Below are 15,839 nucleotides of genomic sequence, written 5' to 3'. Positions count from 1 at the left end.
CATATCTTTTTTAATGTATGAGTTTTAGGGGATTTCAAAAGGGGGTAGGGTTCAAAACAGGCCTAGATGCAACTAACAAGTTTCACTAACTTTAGAGATTACAGACGTTTGTGACAGACTTTTGGGAATTTTAGTACTTATTATATTAATATACATTATATATTATTTTATCGAAACATTGCATTGACAATATATAAGAATATGTTGCCAGTGTCATCACTAAGTATGATATACGACGGTTCAAACATATGTAACATTAACTTAACAACAACTAAGAACAGTTTGGGACCTGTTCATCAGCCTAATCCCACTTTGCTTAAACTACCCAGTGTTTACTGAAGCAGCATGTATTGCTTTGTGGTTTACCATCTCTTCTATGCATTTTCATTGCACCTGCTGTGTTACTACTGGCAGACAAGTCGCCGTGTGGTAATAAATTGTGGGTAAATTGAGGACTTTTTTTCATACAGTCATCAATTTTAGGTTCTTTGTTTATGTTTTCTCCCTCAACATCTTAGTTTTATTGTGAGAGTAAATGTTGGACCAAATTCACACATTAAAATGACCATTTGTGAACTTTCACCTTTGGCTTTTTTTCTAAAATTATTAAAAGTTTGTGTAACGCATTATCCACTCACAAAAACCTGACCTGCCCGGTGCGGTTATATTAGATTAGATTCAACTTTAATGTCCACCTCGTTTAAATTTGTCTTTGGTTCACCATTCAAGCTAATTTCTAGCCTGATTTCTAGAGCTTTGGATCCCCAAAACACAAGGGAACCTTTTCCAGAATTACACAGACTAACGTTTCAGGAATCATCCATTTCACTTCTTCAGTGGGCCAAAGAATTTCAATGCCACTATATTGTAAAATGGCTGGTTATTCATTATTCTGAATAACAATAATATTTTTTTCTTTATTCTGGATAACTGAGTGTTCTTTTTAAATTCTGAGTCTATTGTGGTTAAGCTTCAGTTTAGACCACATTTATGTGTGTTTAGACTGGATTTTGGATCACATCTAAACCCAACCTTAAAAGAACTGGTTTAGGCTCTGAATAGGTAAACACAGGCTCAGACTGTGTTAACTCAAGCTCCAATTAGACTGATTCAGGCAGGGTTGCCAGGTTCTTGGGCAGGTTTGACTTCTGAGACCTGGCAACCCTAGACTCAGGTCAGCTTTAGACTGGGTAAAGGGGAAGGGAATCTTATTTTATATAGTGTGTTTCATGACACAAGTCACCCAAAGGGCTCCTCAAAAGGAATGGGGATTTTCATTCATGTCATACCAGCTGCAATGCAGCCAGTTTCTCCTGGGGCAGACTGACAGAAGCGTGGCTGCTTACATCTAGACCACCAACTCACATTCACTTAGACGTGATGTATAGATGGGCTTTGATTGGATTTAAAGTGGATTGGACGAGCTCAAATTGAAATGACAGGAAAATATTACCAAATACCAATGCCACCAACACTTGGGTCTCCAGTACTCAGCGGTGATAAGCTACTGCTGTAGCCACAGGTGCCCTGGGAGCTGTGGCTATGGAAGCAAGGCTGCCCATGTGTTTAGACCTCTCCGACCAGCACCTCTCACTCACACACTACATTCATACATGGACAATGTGGGTTAAGTTTCTTGCCCAAGGACACAATGGCAGTCTGCACCTGCGGGAGCTTGGATTCTAACTGGCAACCTCACAATCAGAGCTTCCAGTTAAAAACTAATCCTAAAGACTTAAACATACACTGTTTACTTATAGGATACTGAGCAAAATTGTTTTGTTTGAACCTCGTATTGTGTCACAAAAACAGAAATAACTGTATTTGTATTTGATTCAAGAAAAATAGTCTTTTACACTTTTAAAAAAGTCTAAAAGGCTGCTGGGCACGCCCCAAAGGGCCCGTGGGCACCACGTTGGTGACCCCTGCGTTAAACCATCGTGTATCTTATTTAGAGATGACACTGGCAACATATTCGGTACTGATTGTCAAAGATATTTTGAAGAGTAGAAATTAGTACTAAAATTCCCAAAAGTCTGTCACAAACGTCTGTAATCTCTAAAGTTAGTGAAACTTGTTAGTTGCATCTAGGCCTGTTTTGAACCCTACCCCCTTTTGAAATCCCCTAAAACTCATGAATTAAAAAAGATATGCAGCTCAAATTGTATTCACAGAATATTTAGTATATCAACATCAACTGTGCCAAGTTTGAAGCAAATCCAAAAAGGTGAAGTTGAATTGTAGTCCTAAAAGCTGTAACTTCACCATGGAATGGTCTCACAGGCCTATATGGACAAATGCATGAGGATTCCACAGCTCTGAGAGGGAACATGGAACACACTTTCTGTTATAGCTGCTGATCCGTTTGAGGTACTGAGCTCATCTTGGGCTTAATGTGAAGCTAATGAGTTGGGGCAGTTTTCTATTTACATTTGAAAAGGTAAAAATAAACACAAAAGACAATAATGCACTCATTTGTGAAGCGCTTTTCTTATCTATATGACATTTATTTAGCATTTTTGTAGATATATTGTTTAATATATGGAAAAAGAAAAAGCTAAAGCCCAAAACTGTCATATTCCTTTGTTCCTCATCATGTCAGCTTTCTTTGTTCTAAATTTCATTAATCTGTGACTCTGTATGAGACCACAGCACTACTTTGGATAGAGTCACAAAGGTTTGTCTGAACCCTGTCCCGTTAAAGTGGTTTTTGGGGTCCCACAGCCGAACGGGGCCGAGTTGCAATGGGGGGTCCCCACTGGAAATGACCCAGGATATACTCTATTGAAAGATACTAGTTTGGAAAAGGTAGCAAAAATGTGCCTGAGGAGGTGGTCTGGCTCCCGGTCTATATCAACCATTACCTAGAAACATGCATATGTACGTGCAGAAGAGATAACGGAGGTCCTTAGTGCTGCTAACATTGCCCAAACCAGCAGTTAAGCAAATTAAATTTTCGGAACTATTCATAGCCGTGTCTTTGTGACCATGTAGCCTTAGAGGGCTTAGATGTGTTTATGTAAGAGAAAAATAGGCCACACAGATCAGTAGCCTGGAGGTCCAGACATGTACACAGAGACACACAGCCAAGTCCAACACGCGCACACACGCACTCTCTGCTTTTTGACACTAACCGTAAGGATTGCTCAATATGTATCGCACAGAACTTGTTATGCAATAGCTGCATCACAATATATAAATAAATATTTATTGCAACGCTACTAAAACCTGATTTAGTCCATGTTTGAGTTTCACTTTATCAATAAAGATTGCACTGTGTTCTTGACTATACTACTTTAACTAAATCATGAATTGATAATACAAACATGTAAACAAATTGACATTTCTCCATTTTCTTTTTTCCTGCAGGTCGGACGTGGTGGTGCTGTGTTTTTCTTTGGCTAACCCAAACTCCCTGCGCCATGTCCGTACCATGTGGTTTCCGGAGATCAAGCACTTTTGTCCTCGGACGCCCATCATCCTGGTCGGCTGCCAGCTGGATCTGCGCTACGCTGACCTGGATGCTGTTAACCGAGCACGCCGACCCCTAGCCAAGTGAGAAAACCTCTGCTCTACTCTTCTCATTTAAGATTAAGATGTCTTTGAGTTTGGTTGTCAGGACTGAACAACATAGCACAGAAATAAAGAATATGTATAGCAAAATAATTATCTGTTTTTGATATTATTTTCAGGCCCATCAAACCAACAGACATTCTTCCGCCAGAAAGAGGTCATGAGGTTGCAAAGGAGCTTGGTATTCCTTACTATGAGACAAGTATTGTAGCTCAGTTTGGAGTCAAAGATGTCTTTGACAATGCCATACGAGCTGCCCTCATCTCCCGCAGGCACCTGCAGTTCTGGAAGTCCCATCTGAAAAAGGTTCAGAGACCTCTCCTGCAGGCCCCTTTTCTGCCACCTCGCCCCCCACGGCCCATAGTAGGAATCCCAGACCCCCCACCCTCTGATGGTGAAGGTCCTGATACCCTTTTCTGCCAGCCACTCTGTGCAGACGTCCTTTTTCTCCTGCAGGGTGGCACCACTCGCGTCTTTGCACACAAAGTCTATCTTGCTACATCTTGCTCCAAATTCTATGACCTCTTCACCCTGGATTTGGGCGGGGTGTCTATAGGGCAGGTGGCAGACCAGCAGGAGGGCAAGGAAAACTTGGAACTTGGTGAGGAAGATGAGCAGACGAGGAGAGGAGCGAAGGAGCAGGCGGGACGTACCAAAAGTCTGGACATTGACAAAGATGGTGTTCAGGGAGGGGTGCAGGGGTTGAACAGACCGCAGCTCCTCCAGCAGGGCTCTCTGAGGACTTCCCAGAGTGATAATGCGCTCCCGTCTCGAGCGCAGTACACACTGGGGGCGCGGGGGACTGGACGTGCTCTTTCCGGATGGGGCAGGGGCTTCTTGAGTGTTTGTCTGGAGCATGTGGATGACCCCATGACAGGACGCCCAAGACTTATGACTGTGGTTGCCATGGATGCACTCATACAGGAAGAACCATTTAAGGTAAAGTTGTTTACGCCATACAGTCACTTATTTTGCTACTATGTACTAATACAGATTCATCAGTAAAACATAAGTTATACGTAAGTGTATTTAGAATTTTTAGCTTATTTGAGCAGTCAACTGAGAAAAATGTAATTAAACATAAATGCCCCATCTGCCCTATTTTGTTGACTTTGGTTTTGTAGGCTGTACTCCAGTACCTCTACACGGGCAGTCTGGATGAAGGCAGAGGGGATCTGATGCAGGTGGCCACTATCGCTGAGCTGCTGGAAGTGTTTGACCTGCGTATGATGGTGGCCAATGTGCTGAACCGAGAGAGCTTCATGAACCAGGAGATTACCAAGGCTTTCCACGTGCGCCGGGCCAACCGGATCAAGGAGAGTCTCAACAAAGGGACCTTTGCTGGTAAACCTCTCATCCTCAGTTTCAGAACAGATTATACTTTTTCTGTGAAGACATTCATGTGCTATCGTGTAATATAGACATAAGGCTGTGAATGACAAGGGTAATACAGGCATAGAAAACATTTGGGTAGTGTGTGGTGAAGTGTGACCTTACTTTTAAAAGATTTTTACGTGTCCCAAAACAAACTACAAAATGTATGTCCACAGGTTTGGTTCAACTGCTTTTTTAGATCAACAAGCTGATTATAGATTATATATTTTAAACAAATTCCTTTTTGGGTAAAAGTTGTAACCTCTCACCTACTTTATCCCGCTCACTCATGTCCATGTATGTGCTCTGATCACGTCTGTGGCTTGCCATGCGGATGAATGCTCTTTTACTCCGGATTTCAGATGTGGTGTTCCAACTTGATGATGGATGTCTTCCGGCCCATAAGCCCCTGCTCATCTCCAGCTGTGACTGGATGGCTGCGATGTTTCGTGGCTCCTTTATGGAAAGCTACATTGATGAGGTGAGTTCATTCATTTTGCATCGTGATGTTTGCTAGTTTAGTTTTCATGTTCAGTCTTAGTTAAAAGATGCAACAAAAGGAAATTATTTTTGATCATTGTTTTAATAGTTTTATCTTTGGACATTCTTTGAGCTGCTGATTCAACTTAGTGAACAGTTTTCTCTCACTTTGCACCATTGCTACTTCATCACAATACTTCCCTTGTGTATCACCATAATTTTACACTTCATGTGATTGTAGTTGGCACACCATGAAAAACATCTAAAGTATAGTCATTTCCCAAAGTTTGTAGCAGTATTTGATTGCTTTTGTGATCCGGAAATTTCTGTGGCGTGAGAGGTTCCCATGCCACAGGATTGGTTACTTCGAGTGTCCTCTGTCCTTAGACTCAGATTCAGAGCAGGGCTTTTCCACTGGCCCTGACCTACCTCTAAAGGAAGTAGATAAGCTAACCACTTCTAACTGCTGCTCTGTATGGCTGTGGAGAATTAGATCCCTGGAGTATAGTTTCGTGCCAGTCGTGTTAAGTTTCCTCGATTCAGGTATAGAAAGTAAACCAGGTCTCACATATTGTCACATTTTAGGCTAACTTGAAATGAAAATAACCACATTGTGTGAGTGGGTGATGGCAAAGAGTTTGTTGTAGATTGGATATGTGCACAACTGAGGGGGCACAGTGTGGACTGCGGGTGAGCTGCTTGTGGCTATGGTAACTTTAACGGAGTTTGCCAGAAATAACTGAGGCACTGTTTGATTATGTTGACAGACTAGATATAAAATAATATAGACAGTGGACTGTAACCATTATACTTAGACGGCAATGTGTTAGTGCAACATTGGAACTATAACTCAGCTACGTAAAAGGGTTTGTGGTACTTCTGTCATAACCTCCAAACAAACTTTTTTTCAAGGAAGGAATAAGTAAAAAAATAAAATAAAACTATCATGCTGTAGTAGGATTTGTGTACACAAGTGTCCTGTAGGATTTACCTCATTCATGATTCCTGATCTTACATAGGGACTCAGCTCTGGAGACCACCCTTGGCATTTGTCACCTACAAATGGCACCCATAGGTCACTGAGCTGACATTCTTCCTAATTGGTTATGGAAGTGTCTTGGTTAGAAGCTCCCTGTGGGGTCATACCATCATTATCATTTAGCCTCCTTCCGGGTCCCATAGCACACAGGTAAATAAATGCCTTTGCCTGCTGCTCAGGCTTTCTACATTGCACTCCGTATAGGACAGACTCTTCTGGCCACATGTGTGTAAAAGGCTTCTGTAAGTGTCTGAGGGATTGGAGGTGATGCTTGTAGTTTATGAAAGTTCTTTTGGTTCTTCTGTGACTAAAAGTGTGACATTGACAGTGTCTTTTGAAAGTGAAAACACTGGATGATATTTTATTTTCTATTTTAGTTTGTGAGCCTGTTCATATTGGGTATTGAGTCATTTTTTGTTCAATCTCTGCTCTGAGTAGTGCGTTCTGTTAAAAAATGTCTTCAGGCAAGACACTGTGTGGAAAAAAAGTGTGCAAATGATTGGTGGGCCATATGGTGGCTGCAGTAGGAGCTTACCATCGTCAAGGTCTAGGCATCTTGAAAGACACTAAATAAGTGTAAGGCATTAACAAACTGAGCAATGAAATTCTGGACAATTTTATACTATTTTGTCAACGTGAAGGAGCATAAAGGCTTTATGAGGTGACAGTCCTAGCCTCAGACTATTCAGGCTTTCATCTGTGCTCAGATCAAAGGCTGTGCAGGAAATCCTCTGATCCCTTATACTAAACTGCTGTACAGTGCTGTCACCAAACCCTCTTTTGTTTGCTTGTTATCATGTTTGCATCAGGTGCCCATCCCCAACACAAGCACAGCATGCATGAGAGGGGTGCTGGAGTTCCTCTACTGTGGTCTGCTGACTCCTAGTCCTGGTCTGGAGCCGATGGAGCTTATAGTTCTGGCCAACCGCCTCTGTTTGCCACGGCTGATTGCTCTCACTGGTATTTTTATCATTAAAATTGAATTTCTCTAATTTTACTGGATCATACAAATGGTGATGTGCTTATTTTGTTCACAGAACAGCACGCAGTGGATGAGCTTCTTCAGTTTGCAGTTAAAGGAGTGGATATTGATGGTCAAGTGTTGGCCTACTTGGAACTGGCACAGGTTTAAAAACATTATGAAGAAGTAAAATCCTCTCCTATAGTTAAATAAGTAATTAATATGTTTCTGTTTGTTGTAGTTTCACAATGCCAAACAACTCTCCGTTTGGTGTCTGCATCACATCTGCACTAACTATAACAGCATCTGTCGCAAGTTCCCCAAAGACATGAAGGCCATGTCTCCAGGTACTGCTTCTACATCATCTGCACACATCAAAACACAATACAGCATAAAAGACAACAGTTCATTAATTCACCTTTATTATTATTGTATCACTAAAGCAATGCATATGTCTGCAGAGAACCAGAAACATTTTGAGAAGCAACGCTGGCCTCCGGTGTGGTTCTTGAAAGAAGAGGACCGCTATCTGCGCTCTCAGAAGGAGCGTGAGCGAGAGGAGGAGATCCTGCGCAAGCAGCACACCAAAAGAGGCTGGTGTTTTTGGAGACACCCGTCTTCCTCTCCACACATCTCCTGAAGTGTGTTCCCTGTCAAAGTGAACTGACTCAGTACTACTATGCCTGAATGTGAGCATGTTTGATGAATGTGACCTATGTGGGTGCAGTTGGGTTCATGTGTGTGATGGAGTGGTCTGGATATGTTGCTGTGAGTGTGACTCTTTCCAGTGAGTGCTTCCCAGTGCCGCTCCTCTGCCCCTCCACATGAACTGGTCCCTCCAGCGGTACAGTACCCTGCCTTTGAGTGAGTGCACTGGGAGCAAGGGCTCTGATCTCTCAGTCTCCACCCTTCACACTGACCTTAATGACTATTACACACTGAGTGACCACTGAGGATACTTATGAGGAGCCTAATTCTGCCTTCACTTGTACACAGACTGTTACCCCTCAAACGATTACCCCTCCAAAACCAGCACTGGAAACATGGACACCAACAATGTAGTTTTCTTTATTTTATTTTTTTATCCTCTTCTATCTTTATTGGTTGTCAACAATTTATTATTAGGCTATCAAAAGATTTGGTGGATACCACTCCCAGAGTGTTGACTGTTCACTAGACTAGAGCGCAGAAGTGGGTTAAAAGGCCAGAAACAATGTTAATTGCGATGAACTGATCATGACTATTAGCCTGTAGTCAAGTGATCTTCTGGGTCCATCATCAAACTTGCTCTTATTAATGACCTAGATAAATCCCTATGCACTGTTTATGCTCTCCAAGTGACAATGACCACTACTAACTGGAGATTGGCAAAAGGATAAAAGTATTAACATGCCTTTGCATCCCTTCACTAGTAGGAAGAGCGCTACTCAGGGCCACAGCAGCACTGACTTAATCTTATAGAAATTCATTTTTACATCTAGTTAAACAAAAGACATGGGGGTGTGTATTGTTGTTTTGCAAAACCAAAGCTGTGATTTCTTTCCATCCACATATTCCTGTTACATATGCTTATTAGCAAAGGGTGATAGGGTTACGTTACGTGTCACGTATATATAGAGGGTTTAGAATAAGAGCATACTGTAAGATGGTGTTTATTTTGGGTTGGTATCAATGATACATACTGCCTTCCATTTTCTTTTTCCACTCTTGGAAATAAAAATGGTGCTTTTTTGTTATTTTAATAAGTCCACATGGAATCTGATACTGACATAGTCTCTAGAGAGTCTTGGAGTTTACTACAAAAACATGTGGAGGTTTTTGAAATCTGAAAGTATTAAGTTTCTTCACACATGCTAACAGTGTACAGAGGTCACTAAGGGTTAGTGATATTAGGATGAGTGAAGTCATTTAACATCCCAGGATCTCTGCTGCATTTTGTTCTATATTTCTTCCTAACCAGAAAGTAGATTGTGATTAAATTGGCTTTTTGAACATGTATAGTGCAGGTGAGAGCAGATCAGATTTGTTGTAAAGCGTGCTAATTTCTTTGGGCTTTAAGCCTTATGTGAAAAAACATTGTGGTGATGACTTTCTATTAACACATTGTTCTATTTGTGGGTGTGTGCCCCTTAGCATTACCAGTGTGACTGCTGGAGAAAGATAGATGGTGTGAGACACGTGGTTTGTTCTCCATGGGATATGTGTCAAAGTTGTTGTCAGCTGCAAAAATAGAAGGTAGACAGGATCTCACAAGACTTGAGTGAGAAATGAGCAAATTCCTCTTTGAATTATGTGCAAGTGAAGCAAAAGCTAAACCCGAGCCAATCTGCTTGAACAGCACATGTGAACGTGTACACTAGAAGAAATTCTCTATCCACGTGCAATTTAATTTTCAGATAGCTTTTTCCCCTCTGTATATTTCCCTTGTATATTTGATTTTTTAGTTTGAGCGGGTCTTAGGATTTTCTGACTGTAATTATTTTCCTACAGCGTATGTGCCTTATGGTAGGAGAACCGTAGTTACGTACAAATTCTCAGTTAGAATCTGCAGACTGGTTCTGTGGAATTTAATTTACAATAATCTCATTCAAAGAGTGATGGAGTTGTATTGTTGTGCTCTATCACTCTGAGAGGTCTTCTGAGCCAACCTGAGCCATGCCCGCAGAGCACCTTTGTCTGTTAGTCACAGACTTTCTGACAGATGGCCTTCTTTTAAACCTTTCTATTTGTAACAAGCAACTTTGGCCTTAAATTGATGAGTTTATTTCAGATTGTAATAATTTGTAGTTTAAAAGATCCACTCAAGTTTTAGAGAGGAAGCAAATCAAGTGATGGTTTGACAGGTTGATTCCTGCAGTCTAAAAGAGTTTAGCACTGGCTGGTCTCAGTGCTGGGAGGGTGCACAGTTAGTTTAGAATTTATTTGCCTATTATCTTTACAATGACACTTGGTGTTGAAATGCACTTTCTTTTTTTATGTGTATAACTGTATCTGTGCTTGACACAAATAGTCTCTTGTGTACTCTTTTTTTGATGATTGTAGCATGCTATACCTATACCCTGAAAATCAGTTGTTGTTCAACTCTACTGTAGCTTTTAATGTGCTATAATGTGCTTATGCACAAATGAGCTTTACTAAATAGTAGCATATTTTGTGAGGCAAGCACTTCCCTAGAAGTTCCCAATATGCAAATCAAACTGATGGGTTCTCAACCAAAGTTTTTGGTTTGAATCTTAAGGTGCTGTTACCAGTAAACTTTTTCTATCAAATTAATACCTAAACAGCAGCATTTGGATGAGTAAGCGAGTAAAGAAGCATGGCACATGTTTCTTTGAGCATTCACTTCAAAGGCATATGGGTTTCTAAAGTTTGATTGCACATGGAAATCGTAATATTTGAGTAGTGCTTTTCAGTGCTTGTGAGGATGATTTCTCTGCCAGAAATGGCTTTGGCTATGGGACAATGTGAACTTGCGCTGTATAAATGCATAACTACACTGACACCTACTGGCCAAAGTCTGTTAAATGAAGGCCACTATTCTAGTAACATACAGTAAGGTGTGTTAGCTGTGTCTTCACTATTAGGAGTCTCCTTTTCTGTGCCTTGAGTAAAACCTCACTCTTTGGGCTGTGTATAGATACTGCACCTGCAGCTCTCTGGGCTCGAAAGAGTTAATGAAGCCAAGAAACACACAGAGCACAGAAACAGAACAGCAGGCACCGGCAGCTTTCACTTCTGTATAGTATCACTCCGCTGGCCTGTGCTTTTGACTCATTCTTTTTAGACATTCAAGAGGCAGCATCACCTACATTATGAAAACTTCCACACGCATGTCTACAATGTCTATGCTAAGATGCTTCTTGTCATATTTGTGACTTTGCAATTCAAGCTGCGCTTCTCCAATGTTGCATTCATTAAGGTGCCTGTATGTCATGCTATGTAGCTATCACTACAAAATGGACATGCCCAGTTCTTGTCTATTTTCTCTAAACCAAATGAAGTCACTCATATACACACCTAATCTGACTAGTAGAATTATATTGCAATCTTGCAAGAAGACCATCTAAAATTGCGCTGTAACTCAACATACGGCAGTGTTGCAAGTTTGAACAGACTTTTCTCTCTTTGTAAAAAGGCAAACTTCTCACCACGCTTTATGTACTAAAGTGTTTGCGTGCACAGGAGGCCCAGTGTTCATGGGCAATGTTCATATACTGTCATGGTGTTTAACCTCTGGTCTTTTCTGTACTTAAAGTGGATGGTATTAACTCTGTAGTATTATGATGCACCTTTGTTCCCAATGATTTATACAATAGGGGTTTTAACTTTATTGCTACCACTTCTGTTGTGTATATTACAATAAAAGGCAAAAGAGCACACTGTACACAACAAAACCATCAAGGGCTGTCAAACAATCTACAACAATCAGAATGTTTTGCTGCTGTTGCAAAAATGTTTTGAAGCTTAACATTTGTAATGTTTTTAAACCACTGATTTGTACAAAAATGTTAAGAAAATACGATAAAAAAAGCTTCTTTTTGCCATTTCAGTATTTTAATGTTTGACATGTGTTTATTAAAACTGGTAATGTTTTAAACATGTATACTGTTTTCATTTACATGTAGTGACCTTAAAAGTCATGTTTTAGAATGTAGTCAGCTTTAATCCGAGATAATGCCACACACTTCCTAATTTACAAAAAAAAAAAACTTAACAAATAAAGTTGATGCAAGGTAAAGGCGATTTTCTCAGACTGCAGTGTTGGGTTTCTCTTTTGTCTCCTTTGCACTTGATATGCAAAGTCCCTTTTTATCTTTAGAAAGTGATCGATTTACATTTTTTTAAAAGGCACAAAAATGCTACTTGGATTGCTTTAAACGGCATATGGGGAGCATGCATTACCAGATGAAGATGCCATTCTTAGTTTGAACCTCCAGGGTTCAGTCACTGCATGAGCTGTAACTACCTCAGTCTCGTAACTACAGCAGGCTGCTCTGCCACAAATTAGGCCTTGACTGAGGACAAGGTCCTGGGATTGTGCAGAAGAGAGTCCCTTCTTGAGAAAGGCTTGTTGTAGCAGATACGCGTGGAAGAAAGCAATTATTTTAACTGATTTTTAAAACTCATTAGCCCATAATAAGGCTTTTTTGAAGGTGAACGGTGAGTCTCATTCTGTTTTCTGATTCTGAATTGTCTTGAGAGTCAAAACCAAAAATGTGAACATTATATTTGTGAATAATCATCACTACAATTGTTATCTGCAAAATCAATGTATGTATGTTTGTGTAGGCTCTCAGTCGTACAGGAGTTGTCCATGTTTAATGAAGGTTCTTGAGTGGTCTTCAGTGCTCTGTAGTTGAAGTGTTAAACGTTTCGCCTCTCATCCAAAAGGCTGCGCTGACGAAGCTTTTTGGATGAGAGGCGAAACGTTTATGAAATATGTACAAAGAACTTAAATGCCCTTTCTTTGATAAAAGGGTTAAACTAGTACAACCGCCCTCTAGTGGATACGAGCTGCATCACTCCATAAGAAAAGCAGTATTTTCAGAATAAACAGCAGGTTCTTTGGTTCTTTATTGTTTAACAAGATTTGACATGTACTGTACAGACATGTCAACTCTTGTTAAAGAAATCATGTGCATTTTCTAAATGTCTTTATAATTCACTTAAATAAACATGACCATTGAGAATATAATACTGATGCACTAAGTAACCACCAAGCTGCTGTGTCATTTGCTTTGTCATTCGTTCCAGTCTCGTTTCCGACAAATGTTCTGGTTTAACGGTCTCACTCTGTGAGAGCACAGAGGAGAGACACCATGATGTCACCACATCTGGCTCCCATCTCTCTAACTTCCCCCAAGACAACACAAAGAGATCCTCATTTCACAGTCATTTGGTGATAGACATTTCTAAAGTTAAAAGCGAACATGAGACAACTACAGAATGGCTTCATAGGGGAAAGCAAGAGTAACTCATTAGCACCATCACTTTAAGCCAACTTTTTCCAACTCTGAAAAAAAATAACCTAAATGATAAGCTGTTCAAAGTATTTTTTAAAGAAAGTTAAATCATAAAACAAGTTGTACAATATCTCAATGTAATGGCCCCAAAGCTATAATATCTCAACTCTCCTATACATTTGAGTAGCTACTGTTTGGCACAGGTGACATAATGGGTGATAATTGAAAAAAAAAAGGTATGTGGCACCTTCCTGGACACATGTGGTCTTCTAATGGAGCGAGGAGAGCAAAAGGGACTCTAAAGGGTGTTGTGAAAGTGCATAGCTGTGGAGTGACCTCATCTGCAAGCTTCCTGATAGGGCGCCCAGTTTTCCTCTCAAAGTAAAGACCAATAGCATGTAAGTATGGCATCATTTTATATTTCACATTTAGCTTCTCAGTTTGTCGACCTCAAAGCACCAACACTCGCCATGAACAAGGATTTAACAGCATTATAGGCCCAAAGCTACTCATTCAGACTCCAGTACACAGTGACCTTCATACAATGAATCGGCAAAAGGTGGATGCATGGATGAGTAGTAGCAACAACTGATTGAAGTTCATGTTTATTGTTAATCTCCCTGCTCAAACCCATTATAGCTTGATGAAAACAATAACAACACTCCTTTACTGAGCTCAGCATCCTAACACCCGGAGGAGGATAGACAAAGCCACTCAGCAACTTCCATCTTATTTACAGGGTCAGATATAAAATTCTTACTATAGAGCACTTGACATTTTCTGTCACCAAAAGGCAAAGGCCATTCTTTATTCTTTTCACTGAAGCTTCTCCTTAGACACTACGTGGACAAAGGAGAGCCTTCACAAACATTTCATTTATATTTGTCAGTTTAATAGCATTTCTCTTCTCCCCAAAACTTCCTCAAACGCCACAGAGCCAGTTCCTTCCACATTATGGTTACAAGTACCATCTATGTCATACAGTGAGTGATTGATTGATTGAACAGGGTATTTCAATAAAAGAAGTTCAAAGTGATACAAGAGTCATTTAGTCAATTCTAGACCACTTTCTGTTGTGTCTTCTTCACATGGTGTTAGTCAAGGCTACATGAGTAAGGCAGGAAGTCTGTGATAATTGGACATGTTGTGGTCCAAAGGAAATGCCAAAGCCCCTTGAAGACAGGCATAAGAGTTTGTCCACATTACTGGACTAAGTGTCTCTGGGGCAGGGGCCTCTAATGGCAGGAAGAGGAAGAATAATGTGGCAAGAGGATGTTATGTGCTGCAGCAATATCTGTTCATCTTTCAATGCGAAATGCAATAACAAGCTACCAACACAGCATATGATCTAATGATAATTCATCCAACTTTGCCAACAAATCCAGCAGTATGACGACTAAAGCAGGCCTGTGCCTTTGCCGCCTGCTTCAGACTCACCTCCCATTTTGGCCTCTTCTCCCCCCTATAGTAGTGACACTGTAAATGGCGTCTACGGAGTCTGCCAAGAACCAGATAGAGCCCACTCAAGGCAAAGGCACTGGCACATGCACAGTTGGAATTCTTTCCTTTCAGCCCCTTTAAAAACCTCCTATAGAAATATCACAAACATGCAGGATGCAACTATTTTGAATATGGCACACTTTCAAAATAGTTACATCTATTTTTTGTTTCCTTTTTTTGCTGCATAACAAAGGATCACAACTAATTATGGGGACAATTTGTGCCACTACAAATATACACATTTGAGCAGGCTCAAGACCCACCTTTTTAGCATAGCTTTTAACTGACTATTTTAGTCCTAATTATATATGATATGATATTTTTTAGATGGTTTCTAATATTTTTTGGCTCTCCCAGTGTCTCCCCTGACGGGGCCCTCTGGCTTGGGAGCAGTGACAGGCTGTGGCTGCGTGTGTGTGTGTGTGTGTGTGTGTGTGCGTGCGTGCGTGCGTGCGTGTGTGTGTGTGTGTGTGGTGTGTGTGTGTGTGTGTGTGTGTGTGTGCATAGATAGTGGGGTAAAAGTTTAAGTGTGTGTAAGTGTAACGTTTGTATTGCTGGGTTGCAGGTGACATCACAACGTTCTAAAGGCCAATATTGTATTCAGGAAAAAATATGTTGTTTCTGAGGAAATTTTTGGTCTTGTACAGAGAGATCATGGACTCAGCGAATGATATTAATGATCATTTTTGCAATTCATAAATTTTCTTTTGAGCTATGACTTGTGAAAGTGTAATGCTGTTAATAGGAAAAACTGGCTCCTGCCCCCCGCTGGGCCCGATGACTTCATCATATTCTAGAACCTGCAACCCAGCAATATATCCGGAGGGATGGGAGGGTGTGCCAGGCGTATTGTTTTAAATGTTGTAATCTGTAAAGCACTTTGTGATACCTTTCGGTATTAAAAGCACTTTATAAATAAAGTTTGATTCACTTTGATTTTATTGAAACA

At 40.6% G+C, this 15,839-nt stretch overlaps 1 protein-coding gene across 3 annotated transcripts in view; it reads left to right on the top strand.

Moving 5' to 3' along the window:
* The window catches only part of rhobtb4 (Rho related BTB domain containing 4), a 32,050-nt gene extending 20,036 nt beyond the window's left edge, over window positions 1–12,014 (top strand). For all 3 annotated transcript variants that reach the window (XM_079556568.1, XM_079556569.1, XM_079556567.1), the window contains 8 exons: window positions 3,370–3,555; window positions 3,693–4,512; window positions 4,698–4,917; window positions 5,310–5,428; window positions 7,276–7,426; window positions 7,504–7,592; window positions 7,669–7,774; window positions 7,889–12,014. In XM_079556568.1, coding sequence (XP_079412694.1) covers window positions 3,370–3,555; window positions 3,693–4,512; window positions 4,698–4,917; window positions 5,310–5,428; window positions 7,276–7,426; window positions 7,504–7,592; window positions 7,669–7,774; window positions 7,889–8,067 — 1,870 coding nt within the window. In that variant the 3' untranslated portion in view covers window positions 8,068–12,014. The remainder of the gene's footprint in view (window positions 1–3,369; window positions 3,556–3,692; window positions 4,513–4,697; window positions 4,918–5,309; window positions 5,429–7,275; window positions 7,427–7,503; window positions 7,593–7,668; window positions 7,775–7,888) is intronic.
* Window positions 12,015–15,839: the final 3,825 nt, after the last annotated feature.

The sequence above is a fragment of the Gobius niger genome (genome assembly GCF_951799975.1).
Source record: "Gobius niger genome assembly, chromosome: 1".
In the NCBI taxonomy this organism is placed as follows: domain Eukaryota; kingdom Metazoa; phylum Chordata; class Actinopteri; order Gobiiformes; family Gobiidae; genus Gobius; species Gobius niger.
Note: the sequence above shows the minus strand (reverse complement) of the source record. Positions and strands in the feature narration are given on the sequence as shown.